Here is a 17,666-nt window from a genome sequence, read left to right as displayed (position 1 = left end):
TATAAGGATATAGATAAGAGTTTCCTATCATTCTTGAGCAATATGTTGGTAAGGTTGTGTTTTGCACCATCAAGAAATATTTCACGATAAATGTAGAGGAGGATGACAAAAAAGTTTATGAAGATTTTCTAAATGAAGTGTTCTGTAGTTTACTATTCATATTTTAAAATTAGAATGTAAGAATGCATAGTACAAGCTTTTTCAATACAGAAAATGGTTACATCATCACCGCCAAGGGCGACGAACCTGGAGGCCGAAGGGGTCCTGGGTCCCCTAAGCTCATGTGGGCCCTCATTGTATTTATAAATTTACAATATGTGGCATTATTTAAATGCAATTTGTCTTAAAATCCTCATATATGCTTTCTGCATCTGAATGCCCCCCCCCCTCAAATTTACAGAGAAATCGGCTCCCTTGAACGCCGCACACTTAATATTATCACACTACACACTGTTCTACACATTCGTGTTGGTGCAATATCGCCACAAATAACACTCAACACTTTTCCTCACATTACTGACCCTGACATTGTGTTGAAGCAACATCGAAAATAGTAACACAGATCCGAATTTAACACCGCTCAACACCGGTTGTGTGTTAAAAAGGTAACACACCCTCTGTGTTAAACGTCAACACCGCGGGTTCTGTATTGAATTAACACCGCACAGTGGTAGTCAAACTGGAACCACTGCCCTGTGTTAAAATTGAGTTGAATTAATAAAACCATGTTTTACTGTGTATATACATAAGCTATATAAAATAATTAAGATCATAATTTCTCAGAGACTAGAACATGCTCTCAGGGACGACAAAGACAAGGAGGTTTATACCTTCATACAACCTTGCAAGCGTATACGATGTAACAGAACTCCCTCGCGTTCTCTCTGTAGGATCTGTACATTATGGTGATTTTTACTAGGTTATTTGTGACATGAGCTAGCTGCTTAATCACAGCGATTATATCACCATGTTAGGACAGATGTGGATTTCTGAATGTATTGTGTGGATTTACGAAAGTTTGTGTTAGAGTCCTACCTGACAATCAAGGAGAGAGCTAATTGATTTCCCGTATCCACAGAGTTAAGAAAGTGTCACCCGTAACACTGTATCTTTTTTTGAATATATTACATCTCTATATTGGTCTACTGGTAAGCATGTCCTTGTGAAGCATGAGCTTACAAGTTTAATTTCCGGTAGGAGAGAATTGAACGCGATTCTATGTTTCTATTCTATATGAAAATGTTTTTATGTCTCATGTGGACTCTGTACTGAAAAAAGACGCCAAACTTAAATCTCATTTTCGAATGAATTGATTGCCTATGTACTGTTTTATCAATGATATTCATTTCTACATATTTGACAGTTCTAAAGTAGAGAAGTTACACATTTTGCTTAGAAACTACTTATGCCCTTATGCTTGATTTTTACAAGGGAGAGTGACTAACGTCCAAATCAAAACATAATGATATTTCAAGTTCGAAATGTTGTCTCAAAGAAGAAATGTTGTTGTTTCTAATTGTGGTATCTGTGTGCATCATACTTTCTATATCGGCAGCAGGCGCTCAGGAAGCAATGCTGAAGTCACAGAAGTTGTTCGAGGCTTCTTCCGTATGCAGAGCCCTGAATTTTTTCCGGAAGAATTTTTGAAGCTTATAGGCCGGTGTGATAATGTGTATGTGGTACTTATGTAGAAAAATAATGGTTCATCTGACCTTTAATGTCATATGGTATTTGGTATTGCATCCCCACCTCTGTCCACACTCGTGTGGGGAAACTTAATTTCGGATTTCCCTTGTATAGGGGAGGTCAGTTTAATATGAGCAGTCCGAAGGTTAAACTCAAACGCATATATGCCTTGCGCAAGAGAAAAACCAACAAAGTTGTTAACATTGTTTGGAAGAGGAGCTCAGGTTCCTTCGCTGCAGTAGTTGTGAAATAAAGAGACGAGGTTACAATAGAAAAATATAAGCTTTCTTGAAACTATAGTCAAATCAGGGTAATTTATAATAAGCTAAAACTTAGTATCTATGCGTTGTATATAATTTGTTTCCGGATTTATAGTCAGTTCTGTCTAGGATCACAACGTCAGTTTTCTGTTCATCTCTTTCCTATGAACAGACTTGCCAACTAGAGCGCGTTAAAATATCATTTAGTAGTCGGTGAAATTTGAGGTTTTGAATTCAGTTTAATATGGACACACATATTGTTTGAAAATAATGAGAGAAACGCACTTGAGAAGCTTTTGCAGATATTAACTAAAGTAGACATTTCATAATAATATAATTTGTAATAACAAGAATGATATAAATTTTACTACCTTCACGTTCATAACTGAAGGGCATTTACCAAATTAGAAATTGCTAAAATAATCACGAATGCATGGGATACTAACGCTACGTTGGAATTGCTTCGAGTAGTAAAGTAAATGCACTGTGGTTAGTAGATGTACACGCTATTCCAGATTATGCTTATGTTGCAGAGAATTATTCTCCCGATGTTTCTCAAGACACTTTAAGGTCGTCTGTTGGTAACAATGACGCAACAAACTCTTCTGCACTACCTAATATTACTATGGTGCACACATCATCAACCAATACATCCACACGTCAAGAACTTGCCTGTTTCGCGAACACTGAACCCCAACCTGGACCATCAAGCGCCTCAGGAAACACTATCAAGCAAATTCCTCAAATACCGCGGAAAATTGTCAAATCACTTTTTCCTCTGCCTGCTATTCAGAGCCAAAGTAACAGAAAAAGATAGGCTTAGAGAAAAAGCACGAGAATGTACATCAATTCAATTGATAACACAACTTCAGCACTTCAAAAGGAAGACTTCCTGTAAAGGCTAACAAGCAGACATCCATGAATAAATCTAAAGCTCGTGTGGATGACAATAGTTATATTGAAGAAAACTCCAGAAATGCTACGCCAAGAAAGAGAACAGGATCATCTACACAGTGTGAGGAGAATGATTTGCCATATCTGTGAAGGAAAGTTTAGTGAAGACTCCAAAGGGGGAGAATGGATAAAGTGCGATATTTGTCAAGACTGGTATCATGTCCTTTGTGCGAATGTTCAGTGCCCTGAGTTCTTTGTTTGTGAATATTGTAGCAGATTTTATGCCTAGTTATCTACGTCAAAACAATAGACAGGGCTCTTGAAATGAATTGTGTTTTACGTGCATGTGCAACTATCTTTTGCTCGTTATTGTAATAACTTTCGTTTTATTTCTTCTTTTGTAAATGTTTGTGTATCTGCTTTGTATTTTATGTGAAATATTTTTTAAAAAATAAATGCTGCTCATATTACCCTTGTACTACGAAGTCCTATGAAGTGCTCATATTACACTTGTACTACGGAAAATATGAGCACTGCGCACCTACCTTACTAACCTGTTTATTACTCACGAACACAACTATGTATAACCTTGTACTTTTTAGAGTTTATAGAGGAAAGATCAAACCTTTTCGTGAGACATTTTTCTTTCTGTAATACTTCATTTTTGAGATATATTAGTATTTTCATTAAGTATGCTGATATTCCACTGACTTTCTCTTTCTCTCTCTCTCTTTCTATATATATATATATATATATATAGAGAGAGAGAGAGAGAGACAGGCAGAATGACAGACAGACAGAAAGAGCTGCCAATTTAACGTAATATATTTGAACAAGAAGGCAAATCATGTTAGTACTTAGTACTCACTACATTCCATCATAGACACTTCAATAAATTTGTCAACGTCCCAATGTATCCAATGTATTCTACTTTGCATGCATTCAACTATTCTTAATATGCCTGTAAAATAATACATTTAAAAACAATTAATATTCTTTTGTTTGCTACAGGAAATTGTGCTGGACGTCAATCTGGTTTTAGCATGGACAGATGATCGCTTGGTTTACAATGATAAGAACACTGGGCTTACTTTGTTACCAGAAGACTTGGTAGAACAAATATGGCTTCCCAGTGTTACATTTTACCCAATGAAAAACTTGAAAGTTGTACGCGGAACAAGCTACTTTTGGGAAGTCTATCTACAACATAAAAAATTAATGTATATCGTCAGGTATTTTAATAAAACTAATGTCATATTTAAGGAATCAATATTGAAACCTCCCGAGAATCATTAGATTGTTCCATTCATACTGCTTATTATATCTAAAACGCTAGAAGTTTTATAAAACAAATCTACTTTAAAGTTTGGCGAATCATTGATAGATTACTGAATATATTACGAGCGTGGAAAGATATGTATATCGGTCGAAGTATTACACAGAGAGTTCTATCCACCAAGTGCAACGATATGCAGAAAGACGGGGAGTGCTCGTCAAGAAAAAATGGTTTACAAAGAAAGATAGAGTACTGTAAGCGAGGAATATAGATCAGGCAAATATTAAGAGAATAGGTCTATAAAATATACGGTGATTTCCAGAAAAAGCGACAATATATGTAGAGGACCTCCAACAAAAACGCCAAGATTGATTCTTTAAGGAAGAGCAAACTCTCGAGAGGTGGAAAGAGGGATCCGAGGTTTATCACTCGGCAACACACAGTACACGGTCCTGTTCGCCAACTATACGCACAGAGGAACGTAGCTCAGACATGTAACAATATGACACGCACATAAATAGTGTAACAAGTTATATAACGCTACTGTGCATAAATGTCTCAGTGGGAGAGAAATGATAAAATTTGTATCTGAATCGAGGACTATCACGTATCTTTGGCAAGAAGAGGATCTCTGAGACATTCAATGGAATACCAATTTGTGACCAGATACGCAACATTTGGGTGGTCCTTATTTCTCAAGTTGTGTATATCTGAGACCGCACCCCTTAATCTTTTTCCTTTTAATGAGAAAAGTGTCATCTGTAAATTTCAGTTCGTTATGACAACGATAAATGGTGCCGCAAAGACATTTTAATCTGTATAGGGATAAGATTTAGAAAACAGTAGTTTCCTATGTTGCTCAATAGATGGCAATACATGCACTGACTTAGATTATTCTATTTAATCCCATTTCTTAAGTAATTTGGAGCTGATTTATGAACACAACTAAATTGAAAATAATAAATAAATGTCAAAGAATTTTTTTTACGACCGTTTACAACTAAATCGTTCTCCCCTTTGTTCTTAATTACAACTGTTATTGTAAATAAAATAATTTTAGACTACTTGTAACTTGTATTTTTTTCTGTTTTGTTCGGTCAATTTTTTCATATTTCTAGCATCAATATATACATTTATGCTTAGAACTGGTTTCTATCCTCTTGAGTGGAAGGTATCTAAAGTCTGTATGTTTCTGAAACCCAACAAACCTCCGCATTCCGTACGGTCCTATCGTCCAATCCAGTTAACTTCCACGTTAGGTAAAGTCTTTGAAAAAATACTCGTATCTCGTTCACACCCATACATTATGGATCTACAACTTCTACCTCTCCATCAAACTGGATTTCGACCTCATTATAGCATAAATGATCAACTACTTCGTCTAACTACCATTATTACCAATCATTATAATAAGTCTCTTCCGTCCTGTCTCGTTTTAATGGATCTGGAAAAAGCTTTTGATCGGATTTGGCATTATGGATTATTTTATAAACTTCTTAAACTGGGTCTTCCTGTTACATACCTCCGAGTCATATTTTCTTTTATACTCAACCGAATAGCCTACGTTAGCATAAACAACTCATTATCACATCCAGTCTTTCCATACACAGGAGTACCGCAAGGTTCGAGTCTATCTCCTCTTTTATACATACTCTATGCTTCCGATTTACCGTCTCCATCGCCGAACACTTATCTCTTTCAATATGCTGATGATACAGCTTTTCTTACACTGGGAAACACGATACAGCAGATTAATACAAACTTACAGACTACAATTACTAGCTTTCTGAATTGGTGTAGTAAATGGAGACTTTCATTTAGTGAAGACAAAACACAAACACTTGTTATTTTACCTCCTAAATGCCGCAGCAAAGTTAGACGAAATCCAAATTTACTACAGATACGTGTGGGAGATCACTTTCTTCAGCCAGCAAAAACTGTCACATACTTAGGAATCATTTTTGACAATAAGTTGCGATGGACACCCCAGCTTCAGAAACTTGTTATCAAAGCAAAGAACCGCTTACAACTTCTTCCGTTTGGTTGGCCAGACCTGGGGTTTAAATTCCAAATTATTGCTTAACACATACAAAGCATTTATGCGGAGTATACTTACATTTGGACACATAGCCTGGTGTTCAGCGCCTCCGAAATTTTACAATAGACTTGACATTCTTGAGAGACATGCCATTCGTCTTGCATTTAGGATAAAACTTCCGTATCATAATGCTGACTTGTATGACAAAATTACCTTTCCTCCGCTTGTTCAACACACAGCACAAATGCGTCAGAAGTTCATAACTACCAGTCTCCATGATCGTAAGGATATCTTTCTTGACACCATATTTACAGATTTACAACAAGAATCTCAATCTAAGTACTGCTATACACCACTCAGAGTTTTGCTTTCCATATACATCCGCACTCTTCCAGCAGATCACCACCATGCCACCTTCTTCCGTCACCAACTCATCCGTCAACATCTTCCACATCTTTTTCCATCATAGCACTTGTCTCACTACAACACTAATCTGGGCTTACCCCATGTTTCTCATCAGTCCTGAGCCGCCCCAGGACAGAAGATTAATCTGCATTTGTCTGTACTAACATCTATATGTTGTGTTGTGGCGTTACGAGCACCTCACTCATAATCATTTTTCCATTATTTTTTTATTTTCTACGTTATTTATTAGTTTCAGTTTTTTCCGCACCTTTTTGTTATCTTTTGTATGTGCAACTTTCCTTACTAGTTTGGTATTATTCATATATTATTAATGTTATTGTTGCTTAATATCTTTATTTTTTGATTTTTGTTAGTGTATAATATAATAACAATAATTGTTTCACAGCTCTTTGAAAAGCTATGAGTTTAATAAAGAATAATTGATGCTCCCACACCCCTGGCCAAGAGAGAGGGCGAAACCCTCTAGTGGCCGTTTCTTTATACCCATTCATTCCAAGTTCTTCAGCAATCAACCAATGTTATACTTAAATTGATGCCCAACACCCTCCAACTCAATAAATAAAGTACTGTCACTACCCACCTATCTGTTTTGCATACTTTCCAGAGCTTGTCTCTACAAGGCTCTGAAGCGTTACCTGATAAGAGGTGACGAGTTTTGATTTTCCTTCCTTTTCCACATCCTCGGCCTTTTGCTTTGTCATCCCGTGGCGTACCGTTTCGTCAGACTGATCCAGCCAAGGGCGACCGGTACAACAGGTTAGGCAAGTGAACTGCTGCACCTTGACTACTATCCGAACGGGTAGTCAAACCTACCATATCTAATATATCATTTCATCACCGCACTTTACATTATATTCACCTACACTGCCGTATTCACACCATTGGGCAGCCGCCCACGGACGGACCTTTTCATGGCAGACTCAGGCTCAGTCGGAGGTCGTAAGAACAAGGGAAAACACCATGGACTACCACAAGTTGTTAGCGGACCCTCCGAGAGCTCTACGAAGGTGAAACTGCGTAAGGATCAATCTTCAGCTCGTTCTAAGAACACAACCAAGCATCATCTCCAACGAACGGACTCAGTAGGATCGATTGACTCAGCAGCATCTGTAATCTCTCATTCCTCCATCCGATCAAGATCACCGCAAACATCTGACAAGAATGATAGCTACGCCACCCGTCTTCAGCATTCTCCTCCTGCGAAGAAGCACCACCTGGATTCAGCAACAGACTCAGACCAATGGATATCGGAGCCACCGGATCTCACACCGACAATCAGCAGCCAGCTTCAACTCACTCGATGCTTCTCACAAACTTCGATCCAAAATTCAACACACCAAAGATGGTAGTTGTCCAACTTCGGAAATACCTGCCAAGGGCATCCATTGCACACATCATCCACACCAGAAATGGCATTATATTGAAGACAACAGATACGTCACTGTTCAGCACGATGAGGAACAAGGTACCGATCGACACTTTTGGCAAGAACGCGAAGTTGGAAGCACTCAACACACCTCGAAGGAAGCAACCTCCACCTTCACGACGCCCAGTCCTTCTTTCCGTAGTCATACGCGGAGTAGATCCGTCGTATACAGATGAGGAGATACAGGAAGAACTGACCCTGGACGGACACACGATCACCAAAGTAATTAGGATTCGCAACGACCGGGGCCCTACTTACATGGTTCGAATGCTCACCACACACCAAGAGACTATTGACGAACTGTTAGCATCCGGAGCATCCATCTATAACCACACACACCGAGTAGAGCCTTCACGGTCTACCCCACCTATGCCAGTACGCTGCGAACGCTGCCAGTTATATAATTCACACCACACGGTAGACTGCAAAAATACAAGTAAGTGTGGATATTGTGCCGGACCTCACAATACCAGAGCCTGTACTAATCTTCAACAACCTCCGAAATGCGCTACTTGTAATGAGCAACATCCAACGTACAGCTATAGATGTAAAGCGAAACCAGAACCTGCTCAGGAACATCCTGAATTGATCGTCCCACTGCGGCCTCCGGCCCAGGCACATGACACTCCACATCCGCTCAACACTCCTGTTAATCTAGATCAACTCCTTACATTCTTACACAAGCGTTACAAAACATCCATCCATTTATCAGACCTCACATCTTACAACAAATTATACTTGCGGCCAAAACTACATTCCATGTTACTTTCACTGCTACTTATTCTGGTAATACTGTGCACTTCCATAAATCTCATGCTTCATCCATCGATTAAATTTCTTTGTGTTATGGCTCTAGTCTTCATGTTTCTCAATATACGCTCCCTTCCAAAAACAAACTTTTGTTTGAGCATCTTCTTCTAGAACACCACGTCACGGCCTTCTTACTTAATGAAACCTTTCTGACTTCGTTTCTTGCCTGTCGTTTACCACATTATACAATGATCCATGCAGAAAACACTCTTCCAGCACTACGAGCTAACGGAGGAGTAGCCATTGGTTTCTCGCCTTCTTTACCATTTCGGCAGCATCACTACAACACAACGCCATTACCAGATAACCTTCTTGCCACAGTTTATTTTAAAAATATCGTCGTTACACTGGCCACTATATACATTAGACCAGGGCACCCCCTTCCGTATCAATTTGTGCAATACATCTCGAATACCTATCGTTCGTATATCATCATGGCCGATTTTAATATGCACAGTCGCACCAAACAGGAAAAAACAAATCTTCAGAATTTCATCACAGCTAACACCACAGGCATTATTGTTCATCTCCCACAAGCTACTCGCCCAATTTCCGATACCACACCCGACATCGTTATAGTTTCTAATAATCTACAGGCATTATTGTTCATCTCCATCAAGCTACTCGCCCAATTTCCGATACCACACCCGACATCGTTATAGTTTCTAATAATCTCATAACTCACTGCACCGTCGAAGTTCTTGACCTTCTCGGAAGTGACCACGCACCTATCAAATTAACATATCAATCACGTTCACTGAATACTGCACGTTCACTACCACCACGGACTAGTTTACACTTTGATAAAGCTAATTGGGAACAATACCGCTTACACATTTCCCGTCACACCCTTCATCTCACGGACCCTACTACTGAAGAAGAGTTAGATACTACAGTCGACAGAATCACCACTGTCATTCAAGATGCAAGTAACACATGCATCCCAACTTCTACAACTACTTCATTTACACCTCATCTTCCTCCGCAATATCTCACTCTGATCAAGCGCTCACGCCAGTCTTACAGGGAATTTCTCCAAAGACGCAATCCGGAAGCATTACGTCATCATAGACAACTCCAGCGTATGGTCCATAATTATATTAAGGCCTACAAGCTTCGGTGCTGGGTAAAGGCTTGCAATAATCTTTCTGACACTACTCATCCCAGCAAATATTGGAAACGATTCAATATACTATGTGGAAAATCTTCCACACCATTCCCGCATCTACTGATATTGCAAAAGCAAATGCTTTCGCCAACCATTTACAAACTATATTCACACCTACCATGTCAGACAACGCTCCCCATGTGGTCGACAGGCTTAACACTTCCTCACCACAACTTCAACCGAATATTCACCATGCACTACCTGCAAATTCACCCATAACAATGCCGATTACCATACAAGAGATCACTCAAGTCGTTCACAACAAACGAAATACAGCCCCTGGCTTAGACAATATAACGTATCGACACATTAAAGAGTGTCCTGGCAGTCTGTTAGTCTTACTTGCGCATATCTATACTTTCATATTCCGCACTGGATACTTTCCAGTCTCTTGGAAAACATCAAAAACGCTCATGTTCCTTAAACCTAATAAACCGCCACAGGATGTAGCTTCTTACCGTCCCATACAATTAACTTCTACATTTAGCAAAATCCTGGAACGCATATTAGTTAAACGTTTACATAAGTATTTGACCAATCGCAATCTTATTCCTTTCACACAAGCAGGTTTCCGACCCTCATTCTCTATAAACGATCAGCTCCTCCGACTTATGTCACTCATCACTCAGCAATATAATTCAGTTCAACCTTCCTGTCTGGTGCTATTCGATCTAGAAAAAGCCTTTGATAAAGTGTGGCATACTGGGCTCATATACAAACTCCATGCATTACACCTGCCAATAATATATATTCGTTTCATTTACAGTTTCATCTCCAACCGCCTCGCATACATCTCTGTGAACAACAGCCTGTCACACCCTATTTTTCTACTGTCAGGCGTACCACAAGGTTCGGCCTTCTCCCCATTACTTTACTTACTTTATGTTGCCGACATGCGTAGGCTTCCCAATAGGATACATCTATTTCAGTATGCCGACGATACCGCCTTCCTTGCTTTATGTAACACCATTCAACAAATAAACCATGTCTTACAGATTGCAATTAATCGCTTTACCTCCTGGTGTACTCTTTGGAAACTTACCATAAATGCGGCTAAAACCCAAGCTATTGTCTTTCTCCCACCACGTCGAAGATCAAAAGTACGTCGAAATCCTCGCCATCTCTCACTTCATGTAGATCATGAACCTAGTCGACTCAGTAACACAGTCACCTATCTCGGAATTACTTACGATCGTCACTTAACATGGAACAAACACCTTGCAACTATCACGGCGAAAGCATATAATAGACTCAACTTACTGAAACGTTTAACTGGCACGACATGGGGACTTAACGCACAGACAATCTTAAATACATACAAAGTTTTCTTACGGGCAACTTTAACATATGGATTCACTGCATGGATAGCTGCATCAGCTAAATTCTACCAGAAACTTTTGATCCTCGAAAGACACGCTTTCCACATAGCCTTCCGTGTCCAATTACCTAGCCCCACCCAGGAACTATACCAACGCATAACTTTCCCCACATTACAGTATTACCTCGAAAAACTACGTCTCACTTACATCAACAAACGCTTCCAAACCCAGCACCCTTTACTTCATGATACTATGCGATACCTTGCTTTGAATCCCACACCACAACGTTATTACCATACTCCCTTGACTCTACTTTTTACACTCTATCAGTACATTTTACCTCCGAGAGATCCTTCGCTCTTACTTATTTCTGACTACATTATTGATGCACATCTTCCGCTCATTCACCCATCATATCATGCACAGTAACTACCTTTGTTTACTCACTTGGGCTCCCCCTGTTTCTCATCATCGCCTAGAGATGCCCCTAGGCAGAAGATAATTTCATTTGTCTGACTAACAAAACCCACGTGTTGTCCTGTGCTTCGCACCTCGCCTCATTCTTCATCCTCATTACAAACATATCAAAATTTCAGTAATCATCTATATTATCTTGTATATCCTACTTATCTTGTATATCCTCATATAAATTTTTCTCTATTATATTTTTATTTATATTATATATTTTCCATTTACGTTCAGTTATTTGTTATTGTTATCACTCGCTATATATATGTATGTTTTTTCCCTTTCATAATGGTAAAGATCAAAGTTCCTTACGTCCTTTTGTTAGTTAGTTAATGTAAGACGCAATAATAAATAATTTCAATAAAGCGCATAGACCACCAACCTTACCTCGCACCTATAATCCTTTTCGTCACTCACCTCACAGAGGGCATAACCCTCTTATAGGTTGCTAGCCGCTTTGGCTAGCGGGTAAAAAAAAATCTGTTTTGCATTTACGAACTTTTGATATGATTGTTATGTTTAGGAAATTGAAGTTTCATTGTGGGTCTTGTATCATTACATGTGATTACATGAACAAAGTGATCATTATGTGTTCGGTGTCTAGTGAAATCAGTTATCGTAATCGTATTTACCTCGTTGGTAATATGAGTGAACAGATATTGGGTTGTAAGTTACTGTCCAACAGACAAGTACTTGGTGCATTCTTTTATAACATACGAATGTGGTATTACCTTTAAGAGAGAATGCTCGGTTAGTAATTCGTGAAACAGAAATGTTTTGGCCTAAAGCAAGATCAAGGATACTCACCACAACACAGAAACTACAATTCCAATGGATGGAGTAGATTCTGATGAGATAGTGACAGGATCTTCGAGAAGAAGAGGGAAAGTACGTTTTATTACTGCACGACTCGTTGTGGCTTTTGATAGAGCTCCATGCTCATATTAATCACAACAGCAGAGGCATTGGAACACAACTTCTTCTAATAGTGGACGTATCAATGGAGCTTGTATTCTTCTTGAACAAAAATTGGAAAAAGACCTTTTATATTTTCTGTATAGGCATCGCATTTTTGAATTGATATTAAAGAGAGTATTTGAAGAATGTGTTTCAGTTTCTTCCGGTCCAGAGGTGCCAATTTTTCAAAGTTTCCAGAAAGAGTGGCCGAGATTTCAACACAACAATTTTATTACATGAATTTCTAATCGAAGTGTTAATTCAGTTCTTTGCAATATGAAGAAAGATAAGCTAGTTTTTACTGTTTAAAATTTGGAAATGCAGAGAAGATTAGAGAGAACTTTTGGAGCTTACAGTAATTTTTCTAAGAAGTAAGCCTCCTGGATGTATTTCTTTCCGTTTCCCTGGAGCTGTACATCAGGCAAGGTGGATGGGAAAAACCTTATGATGTTTAAAATATTTCTCTTTGGTAATCAGTTTAAAGTAAATGAGCGGGAAGAAGAAGGACTGAAGGACTGAAGGACTGAAGTGTGCACTTTTCCTGTTCTAAAAAGCTTGGTTTTCTTGTCCCAGTGCATCTCGTTCACCACTTCAAGATTTACAATTTTTGAAGAGCCTGCGAACGTACACTCATAAACTCTGATGCTTTATTGAAGTTTTCCTAACATCTTTGGTGCCTCTCAGAGGAGTGTGAGCACTTTTATTTTTTGACGAGAATGTCAATAATGAACAAAACACAAAATAGCAGAAAAATTTAAAAATAGTGACAGTTCATATGAAACGATGAAGCGATTTGAACTGCACGCTAGTGAAATAGATGATATTGAAGAAAAAGAAATTGCTGATTTTGTGATAGGAAACACCAAGAAGTTCTTCGAAAGGTTTCGGATTTCTACAGATTTTCTAGATCCGGTTTGTTGGTCGACAAATGATGAATTTCTTTTCGAGAAAAAGTAGTTGATAAGCTGCATGTTACAAATCATGCTGCAGAAAGAGCGTAAAGTTAATGGAAAATCACAATGCAGTTCTAACTAAAAACGAAGAAAAGAAACATTTTTTTTGTAAGTGGTGAAAGACTATAGAAACTTGTTTCCAGGATGTGGAAAATCTACCTTGCGTAAAAACTAAGTTATCATTAAGTCGATCTAAAATTCAAATATATATTTTTTTTTCATTTTTTGGAATATCAGCCATTATCAATTAATTTTTTAGCTGATTGATTTCTAACTCATGTAAATTTTACTAACGAAGCAAGTGACATGAGAAACAGATCCAAATATAATTTCCACAGAGGGTCAAAACACTGTGCAATACCATAAGTACTATATATATGGACGATGATCATGATCATGGCTTGTAGCTTGTTGCCTGATAACCAACCGACTGTATTTGAAACTCAGTCAATTCTGAATTACAGAGGAAAGCTTTATATTGTCCTATTTAGATTTGTGATAATTATTATACGTTTATTGACAAATAGTAAATCAAGTGGCATTGAAATTCAAATGGATTTCTTTTTACTGAAAACAACTGCTTTGCGGCACTGGTTAACGTTGATGGATTTTTGTGAAATTTTGTGTATGATGTTTCTATTACCAAAGGAAAAGAAATAGGGGGTGCGGCGAAAGAATTTCGAAAATTTATTTTTCCCATATACCTAAGGACCACCCTAACGCAACATGAACCATTTTTCTCTGTTGCATATCGTTCATAAACAATATGTATTCGTAAAACAAAAACGTATGATAGAGTTTTCTCGTGTGAATATATACCACATAAAGTATGTCAATACTATCAGGAAACTTTTTTTCGTGTTTGTATCGTCATGTCGGATGATCCTGTATTTGGGCTATATGTGCCATCGTTACACCTGACGGATCCTAGTTACCTGCGGTTTATGCAGAAAATAATTTCAGCCCTTCTAGACAGATGGGCCTACGTTAATTTATGTGACCAATACACAATGGAATTCCAAAACACTATATATGTGGCCTAATCGTCAAAACTTGGAATGGATTTTACTGACAGAATAATGGGTCTGGGAGGCTACAATCATTAGCATACAACAATTGTTTCGGCTACAGTTAACATTAACATTATATTTTGTATTTCATATGTCATACATAAATCAGCATTTTCTTTACTAGAATAATCATTTCATTGTAGAATTAATTTTCACCTACGAACAGTATCTGTTAATGTGATTTGTCAAATATTTCTAAACTTTAATTAAACTTACGACGAAGCACTGTAGCCGAGTTGGTAAAGTAAAACATGAAGGTTATACAATACAGATAAAATCATGTCATGTATGAATGTATCTCGTTGAAAGGGTAGTAAAATATAGGGTTAAGTTCCAAAGTTGAACATAGGTTTCCAACAAATTTTTTAAAATTTACAGGGAAGATATGGATAATTTCATCGTTTGTATGCTTGATAATATATAAGGATCTCGAAAAAATCTTTATTTCTTATATATATATATATATATATATATATATATATATATATATATATATATATATATATATATATATATATATATATATATATATATATATATATATATAAAACGGTTACAAACATGAAATTATTCGCCGAGCGGAGGGAACTACCTGGCGCAAGGTAACAGAATATTGCATTGTGAGCAACTAACGAGCATTTATGTTATCAACATGGCGAAAGTAAAAGGGCAGTGAACTAACAGTTTTAACATTTGTGAAGCAATGCGTTGATAACGAGCAAAATCTTTTAAAAGTTTGTAAAGAGCACGGAATAATGAACCTAATAACAAATTCAGAAAATGTGGAAAGGAGATGACAACGAAAAAAGTGGTGAAAGAGAACGTCCAACTTCGGAATAAATGCCAAAATATGTATGTTTCTTGTAAGAAGTACGAGGAATACATACAATATCACTTTATTTGATATAATAGTTCTGATTTACAATAGGGCGTTAAATTAAAAAAGAATATATATTTTACTTTGTTATGTAATGGATTCTCTATGGGATAGTGGGTTCTTATTTTCCTGTACACGTCATTAGGTTAATTTAGATTAATTTATTAGAATAGAGTAGGGTAAATACGTTAGTAAAGTAGAGTAGAATATAATAGATTGCTAACCTAGTGTAATAGGGTACGGTAGGGTAGTAGATTAGATTAGATTAGGTTAGGTTAATTAGGTGTTATAGAGATTTTTACAATGTTGTCAATTCCTATAGCATTTACTTTCCCATTTGTAACCCTGCACTTCTAAATTTAAAATTCAGCTCTCTAGCAATGTGCAGAAATAATTTGATATTTAAACATGTAAAACAGTTCTCTTTTATATGTACTTGCTTACTCCAATCATCCTGTATCACTTGTAATCATTTCAGACTAGTAACCCTGCACTTGTAAACATAAAATGAATTGTCTAGAAACACTCCGCCGGTGAGACTTAATATACGACGGTTGGAACTTAAATAGTGGCAACACTGCTGTGGAGACACTATGCAATGAAATGTACTAGTGGCGCTGATAGCGCACGTTGTTAACATACCTACCTAACCTCCGAGCAAATCGACTCGCCTGTCCCACGTCACCGGTAGGCGCACAAGAGAGGGAAGCACAGTAACATGTGAGCGAGTGGTCTAACGTAAAGGTGTCACCAAGTTTTCGAAACAGGAATAACGGTGTTGGATCAAGATTGAATGCGCCAGAGGTAGTACAGCACGACAGTGTCATCAAGGGCTTTAAGAGGCGTGTGGGGAATTGGCATTGCCGTACAGAACAGTGGCACGGTGGGTAAAAGCCTTCAACGACGGTCGGCAAACTGTGGCAGTACATGCATCGGGCAGGTCGTCCTAGCGTCTCTGAAGAAGTGCAAGCTGTTGCCGCGTTAGTGGTTAGTGATCGACGCCTGACGATTCGTGAGCTCGATCACGAAACCGGATTAGGGCATTGACGGTCTACCCTGGAGGAACATAATGCGTTAGAATAACACCATCACAGTCGTACACGAGAATCACCATAACGTTCGCCACACTGGGGCTCTGACGCACTTTCGACTTTCCCGGCGACCCATAATGAGGCCATTCGTTGCATTGGCGTTTCAGTGTTGGCTCGTAAGATCTGGACCATGTCTCATCCAGTGCTACGATACGACGTAAGAAAGCCTCGCCTTCGCGCTCCAAGTGCGTCTGCGCAGCGTCGTAACTCATCCATTTCTGCATTTCTGTCAACTCATGCGGAAACCATCGTGATGCAATTTTGCGCATGCCCAGGCGTTCCTTCAGGATGCGAAGGACAGTCGTATGCGCTAATCCGGTTTCGTGGGCGAGCTCACGAACCGTCAGGCGTCGATCCCCGTCCACTAACGTGGCAACTGCTTGCATTTCTTCTTCAGAGACGCTAGAACGACCTGCCCGATGCATGTGCTGCCACAGTTTGCCGACCTTCGTTGAAGGCTTTTACCCACCGTGCCACTGTTCTGTACGGCAATACCGATTCTCCACACGCCTCTTGAAGCCCTTGATGACACTGTCGTATTGTACAACCTCAGGCACGTTCAATCTTGATCCAACTCCGTTGTTCCTGTTTCGAAAACATAGTGACACCTTTACGTTAGACCGCTCGCTTACAAGTTACTGTGCTTTCCTCGCTTGTACGCCACGGTGACGTGGGACGGGCGCGTCTATTTGCTCGGAGGTTAGGTAGGTATGCCAACAACGTGCGCTATCAGCACCACTAGTACATTTCATTGCATAGTGTCTCCACAGCAGTGTTGCCACTATTTAAGTTCCAACCCTCGTAGTTGCAGTTCTTATCTATATGCCCATGTCAACCGTAAAAGTACCCACTGTACGTTTGCCTATTGTAAAACTACAAATATATCATGTCTCATATGTCTCGTGACAAACATTAAAAACATTCACACTTCAAATTCATATTAAACA

General features: G+C 38.5%; 1 protein-coding gene across 1 annotated transcript; it reads right to left on the bottom strand.

Moving 5' to 3' along the window:
- Positions 1 to 16,679: 16,679 nt before the first annotated feature.
- On the bottom strand, positions 16,680 to 17,105 carry LOC145681675 (histone-lysine N-methyltransferase SETMAR-like). The gene has a single exon (XM_081753295.1). The coding sequence runs from the start codon at positions 17,103 to 17,105 to the stop codon at positions 16,680 to 16,682; it is 426 nt and encodes a 141-aa protein (XP_081609421.1).
- Between the last annotated feature and the right edge of the window lie 561 nt (positions 17,106 to 17,666).

The sequence above is a fragment of the Thermobia domestica genome, chromosome 3, assembly GCF_964235325.1.
Source record: "Thermobia domestica chromosome 3, izTheDome1.hap1.1, whole genome shotgun sequence".
NCBI lineage: Eukaryota > Metazoa > Arthropoda > Insecta > Zygentoma > Lepismatidae > Thermobia > Thermobia domestica.
Note: the sequence above shows the minus strand (reverse complement) of the source record. Positions and strands in the feature narration are given on the sequence as shown.

Coding starts and splice junctions, on each gene's coding strand:
- LOC145681675 (XM_081753295.1), bottom strand. CDS start 17,105: ATGCAAGCAGTTGCCACGTTAGTGGACGGGGATCGACGCCTGACGGTT.